The following is a 23,453-nucleotide window of genomic DNA, read 5'->3' as shown; positions in this document are numbered from 1 at the left end:
CATGCTTGTGTTTGCACAGCATCACTTGAGTGATCTCTGGAGCCCCTAAAAATATAAGATTGTGAAGAAAAAAAATATGACATGTACGTTCACCTATGAACACCTTTGTGTTCATTTGCAAAAACGTTTGCGTTCCCCAGAGAAACTTTACGTTCGCTCCCAAAACCTTTGTGTCCCCTCGCAAAAACTTTTGGGTTCCCCCCAAAAAACATTGCGTTTCTCAAAAGATTTGCGAGTGAATGCAAAGTTTATCGGGGGAATCATTTTATTTTTGATTATTATTTTGATTATATTTTCTCCCATCTAATTCTATATTTTTTTTCAACCACTATGTGCCTTAGGGGCTCTGTACTATGTTCCATACTCAGGGAACGAGGGTTACATACGTAACCGAGACGTTCCCTTTCGTAGTCACTCCGAGTTACGTCGGATGATGACGAATGGGGTTCCCAGTGTAATCACGCCACCTCTCGACTGTCTTCCAGTGCCCTGCGTAAGTCTGAGCTCCCTGTCGTGAGACTGGCACGGACAAAGGACTCGACGAATGGGGTTTCGCTTAGAAAGCCTCTCACCTTCGAGTATATAAAACGAGCCAATGGCAATGAAATGCCATGGGTCTGCGGAATTTGCATAGCGTATCTCCGCCCCACGCCGGGGGTATATAAGGAAGTACGCTGGCAACACGCAGATATGTCTTCGCTGAGGAGCCGAGACTGAACTCAGGCGTTCCAGCGGTACAGCAGAAGTGGCAGGGAGACGTAACGTCTCCGTTCCATACTCAGGGAACGAGGGTTGCATACGTAACCGAGACGTTCCCTTTCGTAGTCACTCCGAGTTACGTCGGATGACGACGAATGGGGTTCCCAGTGTAATCACGCCACCTCTCGACTGTCTTCCAGTGCCCTGCGTAAGTCTGAGCTCCCTGTCATGAGACTGGCACGGACAAAGGACTCCTACTTAACACAGGAATACCAAGGTACACTGGGAAGCATATCTCAGTGGAAATATGCAATCATGCCCCATTATTAGCAGATTTTTTAAATTTATTAGTTATGTTATTTTTGGGGACTGTGGCTGAATTAAGAATAACATACTAGCATACCAATCACTATAAAGATATTGCAGAAATAGTGAGAGTAGTGTGGTAGTATGCTATTTTGAATTCAGCGTATGTCTAGCAGAATAATGCAACCATAAATTTGCTTATTAAAATATTTTAGTAAAAATAAGTTTTAACATGTGGTCTCTCTTTAACTTGTGAATGTATGCTACTGTGCATCACTCCTCACAACTCTTTATTCATGATGATATTATATATGACTACTACACATTATAGCACAGCCTCCCTAAACTTATTGCTTAAGAATTGCAGTCAAACTAAAGCAGATATTGATAATGTAGTTGATAATGATAATGGAGGTTTTTTTCAACATTTTCCATCCACATCAAAAATCTGACCATACAGCAAGAGGTTGTGGCTTACCCCTCAGTAGGTTTTGGTGTAGTTGTTGTTGAACTTGTCTGATGAGGTGTGGGAAGAGCTCTAGAAGGGAACATACTGTTAGTGTATCCAATTTCCTTCAGAAAAGTGTTTCTATTCAAGCAACAATTTCCTAAGAATAACATTTAATGAATTTGATTAATTAATAATAATTGTTTTAAAAGGTATGCTACTGTATGTCTCTTTTTGAAATTTATTTAAAATGCCCCCAAAAATATTACCCCTTACCAGTCACCCCCAATTTTGGCAAGTGATGCATACATGACATACCCAAAATAAAAAGGTTGCTGCTCATAAGTCATTGTGAATAGACACATAATACACACATATTTAGAAAGCCAACCCTTGAGAGTTTATAGTTCAAGACTCAAAATTAACCAAACTGTTATTAATATTGAGATATATAAGCTCAAACATAAAACAAAAACAACAAATATTACGAATATATTTATTAAATGTATAAAAATCTGATTTGAATTTAGGATAGCAACTTATAACCACAACTAAAGTATAGCCACAATTGTGGTCATGCTTCATTTCAAGTCTGAGGATGATATCTCGAAAATTATGCATTTTATGAAGCCTATTGTAAGACCATGTCAGGGGAGGATTTCAGATAAGTTTTTTTAGAAGGCTACAAGTTTCTCATCACATAGTTTATTGCCCTCTAAACACCCATTTACAGTCTCTGACTAATGTCTGGCGAGGAGAACTGCCCCATTCATATTCTATTCATTTAAATCGACTAACCTTTCACACCTTCATTATTCTTTTATCCTTATTCTTTTGTTTGAATTCAGCCATTACAGCCTTTCTTCTGGCATAATGCTTGGCCATCGACAGCTATGTAAATCCCACTATACATGAATAATCCACTTATTATCTTAAGTCTTGTTAGAAAACAAACAATAAAAAACTATTATTGAAACTTTAAATGCGAATTATTTTGAAAAAATGATTGTATGGAATAGAAAGCTCCTGCAGCAGGTGCATTAGCACAACAGGTAGCCTCAAGCTACATGACACAATTTAATTTATTAATATTACACTTTTATTAAGAGCTCACTTTAAAACACCATCGAGTATTTGTATCATATTCCGGTCGTGGTTTATTATGGTTTCCATTAAAAAAACGATTTTGAAATATGTTATATTTAGCATTTTATGTGAAGCTATGGGCTATGTTTACCTATACCTTTATTCTTTATTCATATAAAAACACCCCGAATCGCACGGAAATCGAACAAAAAACACACATACTTAAATCTTGCGTTTATTATCTTCTAGTTTCAGGTGAAGAGATGTCACTTTCGCTATGTTATCATGGATGTCCAGAATGAGGAAGTGTGGACATGACGCGTCATACAGAAGAGGTCACGATGAACATGCACATGCTGTACAGCTAATCATAATCATTCGAGGTCAAATCTGATGCGAATCAGGAAGAAGAGACACACATCTCGCTGTGTTCGCTGTTTGAGCTCTTCAGATCGCATAATTCAGTGGAAAATGAATAGAAATGTTTTTCTGTATGGCGAAATAATTTACTAACATGTGATAATTAATATTTATTTCTCCAAATATGCGCACTATTGGACTAATAGCCCTGTCGTATTGTGGGATTGCAAATTTATTAAAATGTTTAATTTAGGTTTACATTGAATTTAGCATGTTAAGGTTAGGTATAAATTATGATTATCAGAGTTTTCTAGCAAAAGACTCTGGTCAGTCCTGTTTTACTGAAACTCTTGGAGTTTGTGTTTTAGCAAGAAAGTCCAGCCAGTCCTGTACTCGGGTCTCAGCGTTTGAATAGATATGCTGAGTGGATTAGGGTGTTCAATGCTCTCAGTCTAGAACCAGTTCCTAAACCTGTCTTTTTCGGTTCCTGCCCCTAAATGTACAGCGGGGGAAATAAGTATTGAACACGTCACCATTTTTCTCAGTAAATATATTTCCAAAGGTGCTATTGACATGAAATTTTCACCAGATGTTGATAACAACCCAAGGAATCCGTACATACAACGAAACCAAAAAAAAATAAGTTCAGAAATTAAGTTATATGTAATAATGTGAAATGACACAGGGAAAAAGTATTGAACACATGAAGAAAGGGAGGTGCAAAAAGGCATGAAAAGCCAAGACAACAGCTTAAAACTACTAGTAATTAAAAAGCAATCCAGCCCCCTGTCCGTGCAAATTAACAGCTGGTTCAGTCCCAACGGATGGCCTACATGGTCTCATTGCCAAGGTGTCACACAAGACACATCTCATGATGGGTAAAAGCGAAGAGCTGTCTCAAGACCTTCGCAACCTAATTGTTCCAACACATAATGATGGCATTGGTTATAGGCGCCATTCTAAGCTTCTGAATGTTCCAGTGAGCGCTGTTGGGGCCATAATACGGAAGTGGAAAGACAATCATTTCAACACAAATTTGCCTCGACCAGTGTTCCTCGCAAGATTTCTGATAGAGGAGTGAAAAGAATAATCAGAAGAGTTGTCCAAGAGCCAAGGATCACTTGTGGAGAGCTTCAAAAAGACCTGCAGATAGCAGGTACTGTTGTCTCAAAGAAAACAGTAAGTAATGCACTTCACCTTTCATGGCCTGTATGCACGCTCACCACACAAGACTCCATTACTGAAGAAAAAAAGCATGTTGAAGCTCGTTTAAAGTTTGCTGCACAACATTTGGAAAAGCCAGTGAAATACTGGGAGAATTTAGTGTGGTCACATGAGAGCAAAATTGAACTGTTTGGATGCCATAATACACACCATGTTTGGAGGAGAAATGGCATTGCACATTACCCTAAAAACGCCATTACACCTTGGTGTTGGCTCTTGGACAACTCTTCTGATTATTCTTTTCACTCCTCTATCAGAAATCTTGCGAGGAGCACCTGGTCGAGGCAAATTTATGGTGAAATGATTGTCTTTCCACTTCCGTATTATGGCCCCAAAAGTGCTCACTGGAAAATTTAGAAGCTTAGAATGGCGCCTATAACCAATGCCATCATTATGTTTTGCAACAATTAGGTTGCCAAGGTCTTGAGACAGCTCTTTGCTTTTACCCATCATGAGATGTGTCTTGTGTGACACCTTGGCAATGAGACCTTTTCGTAGGCCATCCGTTGGGACTGAACCAGCTGTTATTAATTTGCACGGACAAGGGGCTGGATTGCTTTTTAATTACTGTAAGTTTTCAGCAGTTGTCTTGGCTTTCAATGCCTTTTTGCACCTCCCTTTCTTCATGTGTTCAATACTTTTTCCCTGTGTCATTTCACATTATTACACATAACTTAATTTCTGAACTTATTTTTGTTTCTACGGATTCCTTGGGTTGTTATCAACATCTGGTGAAAATTTCATGTCAATAGCACCTTTGGAAATATATTTACTGAGAAAAATGGTGACGTGTTCAATACTTATTTCACCCGCTGTATATAAACTGTAAGAGAACATTCACGTCAGACTTGGTGACTGCAGCTACCGACAGCTCGTGTTCTCAATAAAGAATCCTGCTGAAGAAACAACCAAGTCTCCTGGTCTTCGAGTCTAAGTTCACAACAACTTGGTGCCGTGAACCCGGATGGAGAAACTGAAACTCAACAAAGAATGAACTTTCCAGACGGAACCTTGAAACTTCAAGAAACAAAAAACGAACTTTTCCAGATCTGAAGATTGAAACTTCAAGCCCAACAAAGATCTCAACAAAGAATGAACTTTCCAGACGGAACCTTGAAAACTTCAAGCTCAAAGATCTCAACAAAGAATGAACTTTTCTGACTGAGTTCCAGACTAAATTTTTCTGTACAACCAACGATTCGGTGAGTTTCACTCCATTCAAAGAACCGCTACAGACCAGTATATGTGTTTTATCCTCTGCGCCGTTCAGAGAAGAGTTAACAGACAGCTGCAGGGTTTTGTTAATTAAGTTATCCTCTAAAAAAAAATATTTTAGAGATGAAATTTATCCTCTGTTGTTCAGGCAGGGAAGATTAACATTACATGTTAATATTGTTTATCCTCTGCTTTGCCAGGGAAGTGTTTATCCTTTGCTTTAGGCAGAGAAGAATTAGCTTTACGTGCTAGTTATTTCTGTTTATCCTCTGTTCTTGCAGGCAGGGAAGTTAAGTGTGAAGTGTTGGTCATTTGGAGAGTTAACAATAGCTGATGTGTTAACAAGTGTACCCTCTGTGTAGACACTAGAGAGAAGTTTTAGTGTTTTTGATTGTGTGGTAACAAAGAAAACTCACAAAAATGTTTAGGAAAAATGCTAGACTGATCCCCACTACTGAAAAAGATGGTCGTGCAACTCCTTTGTGGTTAGAAAGTGAACTCAAAAAAATGTTACGAGAACAAATGGACCTAATAGTCACTGAAAAAGTTAGACAGGAACTAACTCAGAAATATGAAATTCACCCAGACAAAACTTGGTCAGTAGATGAGTGTAAAAAGGTGCTTGGAGCAAGCATCTGCAAAAACAATATGAAGGACATCATTTGTTGTCACAGAGAATTTGTTTTAGCAAAAGCTACAGAACAGTCTAAGCGCAACTCAGAGCTAGAGAAACAGATCAATGAGCTACGTGCTAGAATATCTTCGTTGACTAAGAAATTGAGCCGCAACAAAGCTATAGAAAAAACTGATGTAGAAGTTAGTCAGCCAGATAACATTTACCCTGACTTACAAGCTTTCTTTGAAACAGATGTAGCGATCCAATCAGTAACTGATGAGCCTGTAGATTCAGTAAAGGTATGTGGCGCTAGGAGGAGGTCTCAGGGAATTGAGGGAACTGAAAGTGTTCCTCTCAACTCTTCTGTTGTCCAAATACAAACTGTTGCCAAAGCGCTAGGACCCAAAAATATCGAGAGACTATCCCAGAGTTTACCCTCAGCACGCACAAATTTTTTCTGAATTTAGAAGAGCATTGATCAGTAAAATGCGTCTTTACGACATGTTGTTGCCAGAAGTTACACAGCTGATGTCACAAATTCTAACTAAATCTGAATTCAACAATTTTGAGTCTGCTGTTACTTCTGAACTGCAACATGCCAGTAAAGGCGATTTGAGAGAAGGTGTTTTGAAAATCCTAAATAATCTCTTAGGACCTAAAATAGATTGGTCGAAAGTTACTAGATATGTACAAAAGAAAGGAGAGACTATAAGTGAATACACTGAAAGATGTTCTCAGGCAGCTGCAACGTACAGTGGAATAGTGGAGGATTCTGAAAGTGTACTAGATGATAGAGGAGCTCTAATCCGAATTTGGGCAGATGGTCTTATAGCTGAGTACAGATCAGCCTTGCCATTCCTACATGTTACGTGGGCTAACGGAACTCTCAGAAGTAACCTAGACAGGTTAGCTACATGGGAAAGAGATGCTGATGTTAAAACCCAAGTGAGAATAGCAGCAGCTACATTTAACCCAACGAAACAAGACAATAGATGGACTAAAAAAGAAAGTACATGCCACTACTGTGGAAAATTAGGGCATTGGGAGAAAGAGTGTAGGAAGAAGTTACAAGATAATAAAAGAAATAGAATGCATAATTCTGTTCCTTCTCAGCCTGCCTACAACCCGGACGTAGTTCCGCCAATGTCCACTGAAACTTTAGGACAGCTCGCTCAGGCTCTTCTAAGAGCACAAAAAGAACAGGAAAAAAACTAATTGTTGGGGCTGTGAGTAGCTACCTTTCCCCTGTAATCCATCATAATGACAAAATAATTTTTGTGAAAGGTAGCATAAAAGAGAAAGAGATTGATGTTTTGCTTGATACAGGTGCAGAGATTACAATAATTCCTACAAAATTGCCTAAAGGTTTAGACATCCCGTACAAGAAAACCAAACTTTCTTTAACTGGCGTAATAGGTAAAGATTCTGTTTTGTATGAAACCCCGCCCATAGAGGTACAATTTGGCCCGAAAACTCTGATGACAAAATTGCTATGTGCTCCATTGAATACAGGTGCAATTTTAGGCATGGATCTCCTGAGACAAGTACATCTAACTTTAGACATGTCCTCAGAATCTGCTAGCATTAAAATTTCCTCAGCACACGTTTCTACCAATAATGCAATCCCTCCAGAGTATGCTTTCTTACTGAATCATCCAATTTGGGCTAATGACAAGGATGATTGTGGTTTATTGACAGGTGTAGAACCAGTCAAACTGACAGGAACTCCACCTCCGGTTACCAAACAGTATCTGATCAGTAAGGAAGCCATACAGGGAATCAAACCTATTGTAGAAAAGTTGCTGACGCAAGGAGTGCTAGTTAAAACCAACAGTCCCTGTAACTCACCCATATGGCCCATCAAGAAATCCAATGGGACATGGAGACTCACCATAGACTACAGTGTAGCCAATAAAAACATTGATAAAATAATTGATATGTCTAATGGATTCTTTTCTGTACCATTGCACTCTGACAGCCAGCCATGGTTAGCTTTCACAGTTGACCATGAACAATATCAGTGGACCCGATTGGCTCAGGGATTTCAAAACTCCCCGACCATATACCATCAGGCTGTCAGACGTGATTTGTGTGACCCGGAATGTCCAGTAAAACAGTCCACTATGATCCAATATGTCGATGATATTTTGATTGCCTCAACAGATCACGAGGTACATCAAACTGAATTGGTAGCATTGTTGGACTATTTGCATAAAAAAGGACACAAATGCAGCTTTCACAAAAGCTCAAATTACTAAAAAGCAAGTCATATTTCTGGGTCAAACAATTGGTGCAGGAAATAGATCTATTACACAGGATCGAACGGCTTCAGTCAAAGCCATACCTCCGCCTACTACCATTAAAACACTACGCTCATTTTTAGGAACAGCAGGTTACTGTAGACCGTGGATTGAAGAATATGCCTCGATTGCTCAGCCTCTCTATGACTTGTTGAAAGGCCATGGTAAAGATTCAGATATTGTTTGTATGGAAGAACTTCACCTCAAAGCATTCAATGATTTGAAGAGAGCACTATGTCAAGCACCAGCATTAGGAATTGCCCAATCTGATAGACCCTTTGTGCTTTATGTTCATGAACACTTGGGCTTTATGACTGCATGTCTAATGCAAGATCATGGGGGCAGTTTACGTCCAATTCATTACTATTCTGGTAAACTTGACATAGTAGCTCAAGGTATGGGACCATGCCTCAGAGCAGTACAGGCAGTTCATCTAGCGCTTCAGGCTTCATCAGTAATGGTGTTAGGTCAGACGGTAAATGTAAAATGCCCTCACGCAGTGTCCGCACTAATGAATCAAGCAAAAGTCACTTCTGTCACTTCCTCTCGTTGGGGAAATTGGTTAACTACTCTCACAGCCCCGAACATTGTTTTACAGCGTGCACCAGTCACGAACCCCTCATCATGTATGATGTCTGCAATGACTGAAGTTGTGTTAGAGGATGAAGGCGAAATGACTCATGATTGTGTTACGCTTACATACGCAGCGACAAGTGAAATAGCAGAAACTCCCATAGAAAATTCAGAATTTGAGTTGTTTGTTGATGGTTCAGCTCAAGTAATTGAAGGGAACAGACGAGCAGGTTATGCAGTATCGTCCACCACTGAGGTGGTAGCTTCAGGTCGTCTTCCAGATCATTTTTCAGCTCAGGCTGCAGAACGGGTAGCTTTAACTAGAGCATGCACACTAGCTTCAGGATCAGTTGCACATATCTACACAGATTCCAGGTATGCTTTTGGGGTTATTCATGATTTTGGTGTCATTTGGCAAACCAGACAGTTTCTAGCATGCTGAATTAGTGAAAGATCTTATGTTTGCCATGAAACTTCCAAATAAATTAGCGGTGATCAAAGTGAAGGCACATCTCACAACTAACACTACAGAAGCTAAAGGTAATGCTCTTGCAGATGTAGCAGCTAAACAGGCGTGTTCCTATGTAACTGTACAAGTGTGTTCAGGTAGTACAGCACAGAAGACAATTCTGCCTCCTGAATCTATCATTGATTTGTACAAAGATGTTCCTCTATATGAAGCATGGACATGGTTAGACAAAGGAGCCACCGTAGATTCATCTGGCTGCTGGACCAAAGGGGGGAAGTATGTAGCTCCCGAATCACTGCTGCCATATTTGGCTCAACAAATACACAATTTGGGTCACAGTGGTCCAGCAACGATGAATCACAGGTTCTCAAATCAATGGTGGAATCCAAAATTCAGAAATGTAGCCACCGAAACAGCCAAGAGGTGTGTTACATGTCAGAAAAATGATGATGTACCAGCAGCCATTACACCAGCAGCACATACCCCAGCTCCACCAGGACCATTTCGTCACCTGCAAGTTGATTACATCTCGTTGCCTCATTGTAAGGGAAAAACTGACGTTTTGGTAATAATAGACAAATTCTCAAGATGGGTAGAAGCTTATCCAACAGGGCGTGCTACCGCTGCACATACTGCTAAATGTCTTGTCACTGATTTCATTCCCAGATGGGGATTACCAGATTGCATTGACTCAGATCAGGGTACGCACTTAACAGGACAGGTAGTTAAAGAAGTGTCTAAAATGTTGAAGATTAAGTGGAATCTTCACTGCCCCTACAGGCCACAAGCATCAGGACAGGTTGAAAGGGCAAACAGAACAATCAAAATCAGGCTAAGCAAAATGCATCAGGAAGGAGTGTCATGGGTTGAAGCATTGCCAGCTGTACTGTGTAGTATGAGAGCGTCACCTAACAGATCAGTAGGACTGAGCCCTCATAAGATTATTACAGGACGCCCAATGCAGATGCCAGGTGTGATTGACCTTAGAAATGCTGATGTTCACATTGCCTCAGATGCTCTGATCTTACTGTGAACACCTTACAAAGGCAGTACAGAGTGCCAGAGAGAGAGTTGAGTCATGTTGGCAGACTCCACCAGAGGGTGGACTCACAATCATCCCAGGTCAGTGGGTCATGATACAATCATTCAGACACAAGCCGTTAGAACCTAAGTGGCATGGACCATATCAGGTAATGTTGATTACAGCAGCTGCAGTGTTGTGCCAGGGAAAGAAAACATGGACTCATGTGTCACATTGCAAAGTGGTTCCGCCCCCTACAGGGATAGGATAGGACACATGGACCAGTGAGGAGCCCAGGGAAGAACTGGAAGCAACAGGCTTTCGGGGGCCAACCCTGCGGTGAAGATTCCCTTATAGGCCCTTCCCAACCATAGTCCATCCTCACCTCACTGTTCCTTTTAGGTGTCTCATAAATTAAGAAGTAGGGAAAGAAGGAACCACAATTAGCAGACTCAGATTGAACAGAGGACACAACCCTAATGTTTGCAGTCTTTACAATGAATACTGGTCTGTTGCAGTTGTTTGTTTGTTTGTTTGTTTGTTTGTTTTTTTCTTTCTTAAACTCTGTGCCGACACCACTTGACGGTTAACCCGAGAACCATATGCACTGACCTACACACCTGCATATGAAGACCCAACTACCAGAAAACAACTAGACCAACTGCAGAGACTACAACCAACACAGAAGAAAAATACACAACGCAGAGACTAACGCAAGACTCACCTACGGGAACTTCAGTCATCCAGCAACATGATCAAGATTGCCTTAATACTAACCATCATGGACATAGCGCAAAGTGTAGACCCCAGAAACAACATATTCTTAGAGCTGATGAATATGTCAAGAAATGCCTTGTTTGCTGGAAAGAACGTTTGCATGCCACAGTTACATGATTCAGCTCCTTCTACCAACAAAGATGGCTGCATTCCGGGGGCCAGTTGCACAAACATAGCCATTATGTTAAGACTGTGTCTTAAGAACTAGTATGATCAACTAGAAGTTAGTTAGGGGTAATCAGTCTTACTGTTCGGTGTCAAATAAGATCAATATACATTTTTATGTTACTGACTTTAAAAAGTTATTAACCGTTTTAAAGAATAAAATTGGATGACTAACTTGTAAGACTAGTCTTAACAGTTTATGCAACTGGTCTCACTTGTGTTCAAACGTGGTGGTCAAGAACTCTTGGAGCCTTAATCCCATCGTATGGTGTAATGCAGGCTCTCGATCAAGTCAGAAGCCGGGTTGATCCACCGGTGATCCCTGACGGGCAAGGGTTTTTTTGCAAGAAAGTGCAAAAAACATCTTCCAAACTATGTCTTTACTTTATACACTATAATACACTTTGATAAAAGGGACATAGTGGTGGAAAGAAAATAAGATAGGACTCCTACTTAACACAGGAATACCAAGGTACACTGGGAAGCATATCTCAGTGGAAATATGCAATCATGCCCCATTATTAGCAGATTTTTTAAATTTATTAGTTATGTTATTTTTGGGGACTGTGGCTGAATTAAGAATAACATACTAGCATACCAATCACTATAAAGATATTGCAGAAATAGTGAGAGTAGTGTGGTAGTATGCTATTTTGAATTCAGCGTATGTCTAGCAGAATAATGCAACCATAAATTTGCTTATTAAAATATTTTAGTAAAAATAAGTTTTAACATGTGGTCTCTCTTTAACCCTCTGGAGTCTGAGGGGTTTTTGGGGTCCTTGAGATGTTCTGACATGCCCTGACATTTGTGCTTTTTTCAGTTGCTTATAAACATATTAATGGCAAAGGTGTAAATTCACTCTATTTAGCACAAACAGGGCTACCATAATATGTGAACAACTTGCATGTACATGTTTGTATTTTTGATAGAATAATGTTTATGCATGGTTTTTTTAAAAACAAAAAACTAAAGTTTCTGAAATAAGGCCATAAAACACATTCTAAGTATATGTAAATACGACTTTTGTCTAAAAGATGTCATCGCCTAGTGTTTTTTCTTCAAAATGAAGTGAAAATCACCCTGCCTAATCATTCACATAACACAATACATTGATTTGAATTTTGCAAAGCACTTTCTGTTTGGAAAGCCAATATGCGGAGTGGGCGTCAACGGTCATGTATATGTAGTGGTTCACACCTTAGGAGACAGTGGGGCCCGCATACTTAATGAGCCATTCATTCAGGTGAGTCACTGAGCCACAAGAATGCAAGAGCAACAGTTGGAAGCATCTCAATTCTTTTTTATTTTTCCACATATTGTGCTTGCAATTTGGCCTATAATATCCAAGGAAAACATGTCTAGTAATTGTGCAGTTAATTCTCATACTGTATTTTCAGTTTTGGAATATTTATCCTCTACCCAAATTTGTCAATAATAAAACACAATAAAAGTTATTTAAAGAAAAGGCTTATATTTACCTTTTAATAGTTTGTTTACATCTACCTTGTAAATATATTTTTTTTATTAAAAAGGTTACAATTACAACAACAATTCAAGTGTAATCTTTCTTTGTAAAAACTAAAGTATACATTTTATCATACATATTTCAAAGTTAAGGATTTGATTGATTATTTGATAACTTTATTTTTGACAAAACATATTATATTTAACACAATAGCAAATATTGGCAAACAAAAGCTTATTTGAGGTGGCAGATATTTTACATTAAAAATGTATAATCTATCCAAAACTAATCAACGAAATGTTGTCTTTCATATGTCTGTAACATAGGTCTTTCATTTTTATTATAAGAAATATAAATGTTAATTTGCAGTTTAAATCCAGGAAATTTGTTAATGAAAAAATTATTAAAAGTAAGATACAATTGATACAAAACGAAATTCGTTTTAAAGAAAGGATTTGTACTTTCAGTTTTGAGGTCTCTGTGAAAGTTTGAAAGTCTTTTAGTGCTTTTTTTATAGCGCTCGCGTCCATAATGGAGAACTGTCACGTAATATTGTTTTTTCCTCATAAATGCAAACACGAAAAATAAAAGACAAAAGACTTTTGAGTAAAACTTACTCCGAAATTGTGTTCTCGGCGGAATTCGCTCTTTAAAATGCTGCCGTTCGTCGTCTGAGTTACAATCTTCCTCTGAGGAAAAGGTGCATTCTTCCTCGCTGTCCAGAATCATCTGAAGGGCGTCTTTATTACCGGAGAAGCGTGTCATACTCAAAACGCGATGAACTATCAGTAAGTCTGATGAAGAAACTTTTTATGGCATTGATCGGGGGGCGTATGCGATGCATACTAGATCACCTAACTATTTACATGTGAATCGCGCCGGGGGCGGGGCGGCCGCAGCTGATTATAGAGATAATGAGGCAGAAGGAAAAACGGTACCTCTCCTTGCTTTCAAACGGATTACATGAGTTGAAAACATTTGTTTTTTATATAAATTACTTCATTTAAAAGAGGAGATTTCAAGCTTCATAAAGACATATCTCACGTGCCTGTGTGAGAAGTATTCGCTCAGTTATGATTCATTTTCGGACGCGTTTCAGAATGGACTAAACGGACAGAGAGAAGGCAGAACTCGCTTCGTGTTTATTTTTCTTTATTTGGCGAAAAGCACAACACTTTGTTTTTATTGTGAGTGTACACAAAAATAATACACACTAAACAGGATAGATTGATGTATAACACAAGCATATAAGATACAAATTAATATTTTTATTTAATTATTTTTTTGCACTCATACGGAAAAAAACGAGCCTATCGCGCCGGCGCGATAGCCGACTCCAGGGGGTTAACTTGTGAATGTATGCTACTGTGCATCACTCCTCACAACTCTTTATTCATGATGATATTATATATGACTACTACACATTATAGCACAGCCTCCCTAAACTTATTGCTTAAGAATTGCAGTCAAACTAAAGCAGATATTGATAATGTAGTTGATAATGATAATGGAGGTTTTTTTCAACATTTTCCATCCACATCAAAAATCTGACCATACAGCAAGAGGTTGTGGCTTACCCCTCAGTAGGTTTTGGTGTAGTTGTTGTTGAACTTGTCTGATGAGGTGTGGGAAGAGCTCTAGAAGGGAACATACTGTTAGTGTATCCAATTTCCTTCAGAAAAGTGTTTCTATTCAAGCAACAATTTCCTAAGAATAACATTTAATGAATTTGATTAATTAATAATAATTGTTTTAAAAGGTATGCTACTGTATGTCTCTTTTTGAAATTTATTTAAAATGCCCCCAAAAATATTACCCCTTACCAGTCACCCCCAATTTTGGCAAGTGATGCATACATGACATACCCAAAATAAAAAGGTTGCTGCTCATAAGTCATTGTGAATAGACACATAATACACACATATTTAGAAAGCCAACCCTTGAGAGTTTATAGTTCAAGACTCAAAATTAACCAAACTGTTATTAATATTGAGATATATAAGCTCAAACATAAAACAAAAACAACAAATATTACGAATATATTTATTAAATGTATAAAAATCTGATTTGAATTTAGGATAGCAACTTATAACCACAACTAAAGTATAGCCACAATTGTGGTCATGCTTCATTTCAAGTCTGAGGATGATATCTCGAAAATTATGCATTTTATGAAGCCTATTGTAAGACCATGTCAGGGGAGGATTTCAGATAAGTTTTTTTAGAAGGCTACAAGTTTCTCATCACATAGTTTATTGCCCTCTAAACACCCATTTACAGTCTCTGACTAATGTCTGGCGAGGAGAACTGCCCCATTCATATTCTATTCATTTAAATCGACTAACCTTTCACACCTTCATTATTCTTTTATCCTTATTCTTTTGTTTGAATTCAGCCATTACAGCCTTTCTTCTGGCATAATGCTTGGCCATCGACAGCTATGTAAATCCCACTATACATGAATAATCCACTTATTATCTTAAGTCTTGTTAGAAAACAAACAATAAAAAACTATTATTGAAACTTTAAATGCGAATTATTTTGAAAAAATGATTGTATGGAATAGAAAGCTCCTGCAGCAGGTGCATTAGCACAACAGGTAGCCTCAAGCTACATGACACAATTTAATTTATTAATATTACACTTTTATTAAGAGCTCACTTTAAAACACCATCGAGTATTTGTATCATATTCCGGTCGTGGTTTATTATGGTTTCCATTAAAAAAACGATTTTGAAATATGTTATATTTAGCATTTTATGTGAAGCTATGGGCTATGTTTACCTATACCTTTATTCTTTATTCATATAAAAACACCCCGAATCGCACGGAAATCGAACAAAAAACACACATACTTAAATCTTGCGTTTATTATCTTCTAGTTTCAGGTGAAGAGATGTCACTTTCGCTATGTTATCATGGATGTCCAGAATGAGGAAGTGTGGACATGACGCGTCATACAGAAGAGGTCACGATGAACATGCACATGCTGTACAGCTAATCATAATCATTCGAGGTCAAATCTGATGCGAATCAGGAAGAAGAGACACACATCTCGCTGTGTTCGCTGTTTGAGCTCTTCAGATCGCATAATTCAGTGGAAAATGAATAGAAATGTTTTTCTGTATGGCGAAATAATTTACTAACATGTGATAATTAATATTTATTTCTCCAAATATGCGCACTATTGGACTAATAGCCCTGTCGTATTGTGGGATTGCAAATTTATTAAAATGTTTAATTTAGGTTTACATTGAATTTAGCATGTTAAGGTTAGGTATAAATTATGATTATCAGAGTTTTCTAGCAAAAGACTCTGGTCAGTCCTGTTTTACTGAAACTCTTGGAGTTTGTGTTTTAGCAAGAAAGTCCAGCCAGTCCTGTACTCGGGTCTCAGCGTTTGAATAGATATGCTGAGTGGATTAGGGTGTTCAATGCTCTCAGTCTAGAACCAGTTCCTAAACCTGTCTTTTTCGGTTCCTGCCCCTAAATGTACAGCGGGGGAAATAAGTATTAAAAACACCTCACCATTTTTCTCAGTAAATATATTTCCAAAGGTGCTATTGACATGAAATTTTCACCAGATGTTGATAACAACCCAAGGAATCCGTACATACAACGAAACCAAAAAAAAATAAGTTCAGAAATTAAGTTATATGTAATAATGTGAAATGACACAGGGAAAAAGTATTGAACACATGAAGAAAGGGAGGTGCAAAAAGGCATGAAAAGCCAAGACAACAGCTTAAAACTATTAGTAATTAAAAAGCAATCCAGCCCCCTGTCCGTGCAAATTAACAGCTGGTTCAGTCCCAACGGATGGCCTACATGGTCTCATTGCCAAGGTGTCACACAAGACACATCTCATGATGGGTAAAAGCGAAGAGCTGTCTCAAGACCTTCGCAACCTAATTGTTCCAACACATAATGATGGCATTGGTTATAGGCGCCATTCTAAGCTTCTGAATGTTCCAGTGAGCGCTGTTGGGGCCATAATACGGAAGTGGAAAGACAATCATTTCAACACAAATTTGCCTCGACCAGTGTTCCTCGCAAGATTTCTGATAGAGGAGTGAAAAGAATAATCAGAAGAGTTGTCCAAGAGCCAAGGATCACTTGTGGAGAGCTTCAAAAAGACCTGCAGATAGCAGGTACTGTTGTCTCAAAGAAAACAGTAAGTAATGCACTTCACCTTTCATGGCCTGTATGCACGCTCACCACACAAGACTCCATTACTGAAGAAAAAAAGCATGTTGAAGCTCGTTTAAAGTTTGCTGCACAACATTTGGAAAAGCCAGTGAAATACTGGGAGAATTTAGTGTGGTCACATGAGAGCAAAATTGAACTGTTTGGATGCCATAATACACACCATGTTTGGAGGAGAAATGGCATTGCACATTACCCTAAAAACGCCATTACACCTTGGTGTTGGCTCTTGGACAACTCTTCTGATTATTCTTTTCACTCCTCTATCAGAAATCTTGCGAGGAGCACCTGGTCGAGGCAAATTTATGGTGAAATGATTGTCTTTCCACTTCCGTATTATGGCCCCAAAAGTGCTCACTGGAAAATTTAGAAGCTTAGAATGGCGCCTATAACCAATGCCATCATTATGTTTTGCAACAATTAGGTTGCCAAGGTCTTGAGACAGCTCTTTGCTTTTACCCATCATGAGATGTGTCTTGTGTGACACCTTGGCAATGAGACCTTTTCGTAGGCCATCCGTTGGGACTGAACCAGCTGTTATTAATTTGCACGGACAAGGGGCTGGATTGCTTTTTAATTACTGTAAGTTTTCAGCAGTTGTCTTGGCTTTCAATGCCTTTTTGCACCTCCCTTTCTTCATGTGTTCAATACTTTTTCCCTGTGTCATTTCACATTATTACACATAACTTAATTTCTGAACTTATTTTTGTTTCTACGGATTCCTTGGGTTGTTATCAACATCTGGTGAAAATTTCATGTCAATAGCACCTTTGGAAATATATTTACTGAGAAAAATGGTGACGTGTTCAATACTTATTTCACCCGCTGTATATAAACTGTAAGAGAACATTCACGTCAGACTTGGTGACTGCAGCTACCGACAGCTCGTGTTCTCAATAAAGAATCCTGCTGAAGAAACAACCAAGTCTCCTGGTCTTCGAGTCTAAGTTCACAACAACTTGGTGCCGTGAACCCGGATGGAGAAACTGAAACTCAACAAAGAATGAACTTTCCAGACGGAACCTTGAAACTTCAAGAAACAAAAAACGAACTTTTCCAGATCTGAAGATTGAAACTTCAAGCCCAACAAAGATCTCAACAAAGAATGAACTTTCCAGACGGAACCTTGAAAACTTCAAGCTCAAAGATCTCAACAAAGAATGAACTTTTCTGACTGAGTTCCAGACTAAATTTTTCTGTACAACCAACGATTCGGTGAGTTTCACTCCATTCAAAGAACCGCTACAGACCAGTATATGTGTTTTATCCTCTGCGCCGTTCAGAGAAGAGTTAACAGACAGCTGCAGGGTTTTGTTAATTAAGTTATCCTCTAAAAAAAAATATTTTAGAGATGAAATTTATCCTCTGTTGTTCAGGCAGGGAAGATTAACATTACATGTTAATATTGTTTATCCTCTGCTTTGCCAGGGAAGTGTTTATCCTTTGCTTTAGGCAGAGAAGAATTAGCTTTACGTGCTAGTTATTTCTGTTTATCCTCTGTTCTTGCAGGCAGGGAAGTTAAGTGTGAAGTGTTGGTCATTTGGAGAGTTAACAATAGCTGATGTGTTAACAAGTGTACCCTCTGTGTAGACACTAGAGAGAAGTTTTAGTGTTTTTGATTGTGTGGTAACAAAGAAAACTCACAAAAATGTTTAGGAAAAATGCTAGACTGATCCCCACTACTGAAAAAGATGGTCGTGCAACTCCTTTGTGGTTAGAAAGTGAACTCAAAAAAATGTTACGAGAACAAATGGACCTAATAGTCACTGAAAAAGTTAGACAGGAACTAACTCAGAAATATGAAATTCACCCAGACAAAACTTGGTCAGTAGATGAGTGTAAAAAGGTGCTTGGAGCAAGCATCTGCAAAAACAATATGAAGGACATCATTTGTTGTCACAGAGAATTTGTTTTAGCAAAAGCTACAGAACAGTCTAAGCGCAACTCAGAGCTAGAGAAACAGATCAATGAGCTACGTGCTAGAATATCTTCGTTGACTAAGAAATTGAGCCGCAACAAAGCTATAGAAAAAACTGATGTAGAAGTTAGTCAGCCAGATAACATTTACCCTGACTTACAAGCTTTCTTTGAAACAGATGTAGCGATCCAATCAGTAACTGATGAGCCTGTAGATTCAGTAAAGGTATGTGGCGCTAGGAGGAGGTCTCAGGGAATTGAGGGAACTGAAAGTGTTCCTCTCAACTCTTCTGTTGTCCAAATACAAACTGTTGCCAAAGCGCTAGGACCCAAAAATATCGAGAGACTATCCCAGAGTTTACCCTCAGCACGCACAATTTTTTTCTGAATTTAGAAGAGCATTGATCAGTAAAATGCGTCTTTACGACATGTTGTTGCCAGAAGTTACACAGCTGATGTCACAAATTCTAACTAAATCTGAATTCAACAATTTTGAGTCTGCTGTTACTTCTGAACTGCAACATGCCAGTAAAGGCGATTTGAGAGAAGGTGTTTTGAAAATCCTAAATAATCTCTTAGGACCTAAAATAGATTGGTCGAAAGTTACTAGATATGTACAAAAGAAAGGAGAGACTATAAGTGAATACACTGAAAGATGTTCTCAGGCAGCTGCAACGTACAGTGGAATAGTGGAGGATTCTGAAAGTGTACTAGATGATAGAGGAGCTCTAATCCGAATTTGGGCAGATGGTCTTATAGCTGAGTACAGATCAGCCTTGCCATTCCTACATGTTACGTGGGCTAACGGAACTCTCAGAAGTAACCTAGACAGGTTAGCTACATGGGAAAGAGATGCTGATGTTAAAACCCAAGTGAGAATAGCAGCAGCTACATTTAACCCAACGAAACAAGACAATAGATGGACTAAAAAAGAAAGTACATGCCACTACTGTGGAAAATTAGGGCATTGGGAGAAAGAGTGTAGGAAGAAGTTACAAGATAATAAAAGAAATAGAATGCATAATTCTGTTCCTTCTCAGCCTGCCTACAACCCGGACGTAGTTCCGCCAATGTCCACTGAAACTTTAGGACAGCTCGCTCAGGCTCTTCTAAGAGCACAAAAAGAACAGGAAAAAAACTAATTGTTGGGGCTGTGAGTAGCTACCTTTCCCCTGTAATCCATCATAATGACAAAATAATTTTTGTGAAAGGTAGCATAAAAGAGAAAGAGATTGATGTTTTGCTTGATACAGGTGCAGAGATTACAATAATTCCTACAAAATTGCCTAAAGGTTTAGACATCCCGTACAAGAAAACCAAACTTTCTTTAACTGGCGTAATAGGTAAAGATTCTGTTTTGTATGAAACCCCGCCCATAGAGGTACAATTTGGCCCGAAAACTCTGATGACAAAATTGCTATGTGCTCCATTGAATACAGGTGCAATTTTAGGCATGGATCTCCTGAGACAAGTACATCTAACTTTAGACATGTCCTCAGAATCTGCTAGCATTAAAATTTCCTCAGCACACGTTTCTACCAATAATGCAATCCCTCCAGAGTATGCTTTCTTACTGAATCATCCAATTTGGGCTAATGACAAGGATGATTGTGGTTTATTGACAGGTGTAGAACCAGTCAAACTGACAGGAACTCCACCTCCGGTTACCAAACAGTATCTGATCAGTAAGGAAGCCATACAGGGAATCAAACCTATTGTAGAAAAGTTGCTGACGCAAGGAGTGCTAGTTAAAACCAACAGTCCCTGTAACTCACCCATATGGCCCATCAAGAAATCCAATGGGACATGGAGACTCACCATAGACTACAGTGTAGCCAATAAAAACATTGATAAAATAATTGATATGTCTAATGGATTCTTTTCTGTACCATTGCACTCTGACAGCCAGCCATGGTTAGCTTTCACAGTTGACCATGAACAATATCAGTGGACCCGATTGGCTCAGGGATTTCAAAACTCCCCGACCATATACCATCAGGCTGTCAGACGTGATTTGTGTGACCCGGAATGTCCAGTAAAACAGTCCACTATGATCCAATATGTCGATGATATTTTGATTGCCTCAACAGATCACGAGGTACATCAAACTGAATTGGTAGCATTGTTGGACTATTTGCATAAAAAAGGACACAAATGCAGCTTTCACAAAAGCTCAAATTACTAAAAAGCAAGTCATATTTCTGGGTCAAACAATTGGTGCAGGAAATAGATCTATTACACAGGATCGAACGGCTTCAGTCAAAGCCATACCTCCGCCTACTACCATTAAAACACTACGCTCATTTTTAGGAACAGCAGGTTACTGTAGACCGTGGATTGAAGAATATGCCTCGATTGCTCAGCCTCTCTATGACTTGTTGAAAGGCCATGGTAAAGATTCAGATATTGTTTGTATGGAAGAACTTCACCTCAAAGCATTCAATGATTTGAAGAGAGCACTATGTCAAGCACCAGCATTAGGAATTGCCCAATCTGATAGACCCTTTGTGCTTTATGTTCATGAACACTTGGGCTTTATGACTGCATGTCTAATGCAAGATCATGGGGGCAGTTTACGTCCAATTCATTACTATTCTGGTAAACTTGACATAGTAGCTCAAGGTATGGGACCATGCCTCAGAGCAGTACAGGCAGTTCATCTAGCGCTTCAGGCTTCATCAGTAATGGTGTTAGGTCAGACGGTAAATGTAAAATGCCCTCACGCAGTGTCCGCACTAATGAATCAAGCAAAAGTCACTTCTGTCACTTCCTCTCGTTGGGGAAATTGGTTAACTACTCTCACAGCCCCGAACATTGTTTTACAGCGTGCACCAGTCACGAACCCCTCATCATGTATGATGTCTGCAATGACTGAAGTTGTGTTAGAGGATGAAGGCGAAATGACTCATGATTGTGTTACGCTTACATACGCAGCGACAAGTGAAATAGCAGAAACTCCCATAGAAAATTCAGAATTTGAGTTGTTTGTTGATGGTTCAGCTCAAGTAATTGAAGGGAACAGACGAGCAGGTTATGCAGTATCGTCCACCACTGAGGTGGTAGCTTCAGGTCGTCTTCCAGATCATTTTTCAGCTCAGGCTGCAGAACGGGTAGCTTTAACTAGAGCATGCACACTAGCTTCAGGATCAGTTGCACATATCTACACAGATTCCAGGTATGCTTTTGGGGTTATTCATGATTTTGGTGTCATTTGGCAAACCAGACAGTTTCTAGCATGCTGAATTAGTGAAAGATCTTATGTTTGCCATGAAACTTCCAAATAAATTAGCGGTGATCAAAGTGAAGGCACATCTCACAACTAACACTACAGAAGCTAAAGGTAATGCTCTTGCAGATGTAGCAGCTAAACAGGCGTGTTCCTATGTAACTGTACAAGTGTGTTCAGGTAGTACAGCACAGAAGACAATTCTGCCTCCTGAATCTATCATTGATTTGTACAAAGATGTTCCTCTATATGAAGCATGGACATGGTTAGACAAAGGAGCCACCGTAGATTCATCTGGCTGCTGGACCAAAGGGGGGAAGTATGTAGCTCCCGAATCACTGCTGCCATATTTGGCTCAACAAATACACAATTTGGGTCACAGTGGTCCAGCAACGATGAATCACAGGTTCTCAAATCAATGGTGGAATCCAAAATTCAGAAATGTAGCCACCGAAACAGCCAAGAGGTGTGTTACATGTCAGAAAAATGATGATGTACCAGCAGCCATTACACCAGCAGCACATACCCCAGCTCCACCAGGACCATTTCGTCACCTGCAAGTTGATTACATCTCGTTGCCTCATTGTAAGGGAAAAACTGACGTTTTGGTAATAATAGACAAATTCTCAAGATGGGTAGAAGCTTATCCAACAGGGCGTGCTACCGCTGCACATACTGCTAAATGTCTTGTCACTGATTTCATTCCCAGATGGGGATTACCAGATTGCATTGACTCAGATCAGGGTACGCACTTAACAGGACAGGTAGTTAAAGAAGTGTCTAAAATGTTGAAGATTAAGTGGAATCTTCACTGCCCCTACAGGCCACAAGCATCAGGACAGGTTGAAAGGGCAAACAGAACAATCAAAATCAGGCTAAGCAAAATGCATCAGGAAGGAGTGTCATGGGTTGAAGCATTGCCAGCTGTACTGTGTAGTATGAGAGCGTCACCTAACAGATCAGTAGGACTGAGCCCTCATAAGATTATTACAGGACGCCCAATGCAGATGCCAGGTGTGATTGACCTTAGAAATGCTGATGTTCACATTGCCTCAGATGCTCTGATCTTACTGTGAACACCTTACAAAGGCAGTACAGAGTGCCAGAGAGAGAGTTGAGTCATGTTGGCAGACTCCACCAGAGGGTGGACTCACAATCATCCCAGGTCAGTGGGTCATGATACAATCATTCAGACACAAGCCGTTAGAACCTAAGTGGCATGGACCATATCAGGTAATGTTGATTACAGCAGCTGCAGTGTTGTGCCAGGGAAAGAAAACATGGACTCATGTGTCACATTGCAAAGTGGTTCCGCCCCCTACAGGGATAGGATAGGACACATGGACCAGTGAGGAGCCCAGGGAAGAACTGGAAGCA

The 23,453-nt window shown here is 39.3% G+C and overlaps 1 protein-coding gene across 3 annotated transcripts in view; it reads right to left on the bottom strand.

The window, feature by feature from the left end:
- Nucleotides 1-23,453, bottom strand: part of LOC311071454 (meprin A subunit beta-like) — an 85,059-nt gene that overhangs the window by 16,740 nt on the left and 44,866 nt on the right. For 2 of the 3 annotated variants that reach the window (XM_084095857.1, XM_084095858.1), the window contains 2 exons: nucleotides 14,305-14,364; nucleotides 1,484-1,543 (listed from right to left, as the gene is read on the bottom strand). The exons of the other annotated variant lie outside the window; for it this stretch is intronic. In XM_084095857.1, the coding sequence (XP_083951983.1) occupies nucleotides 1,484-1,543; nucleotides 14,305-14,364 (120 nt within the window). The remainder of the gene's footprint in view (nucleotides 1-1,483; nucleotides 1,544-14,304; nucleotides 14,365-23,453) is intronic. 3 annotated transcript variants of the gene reach the window in all.

Source organism: Abramis brama (assembly GCF_963993115.1).
Source record: "Abramis brama genome assembly, chromosome: 20".
NCBI classification, from domain to species: Eukaryota; Metazoa; Chordata; class Actinopteri; order Cypriniformes; family Leuciscidae; genus Abramis; species Abramis brama.
The sequence above is the reverse complement of the archived record's forward strand: the minus strand, read 5'-3'. Positions and strand labels throughout refer to the sequence as shown.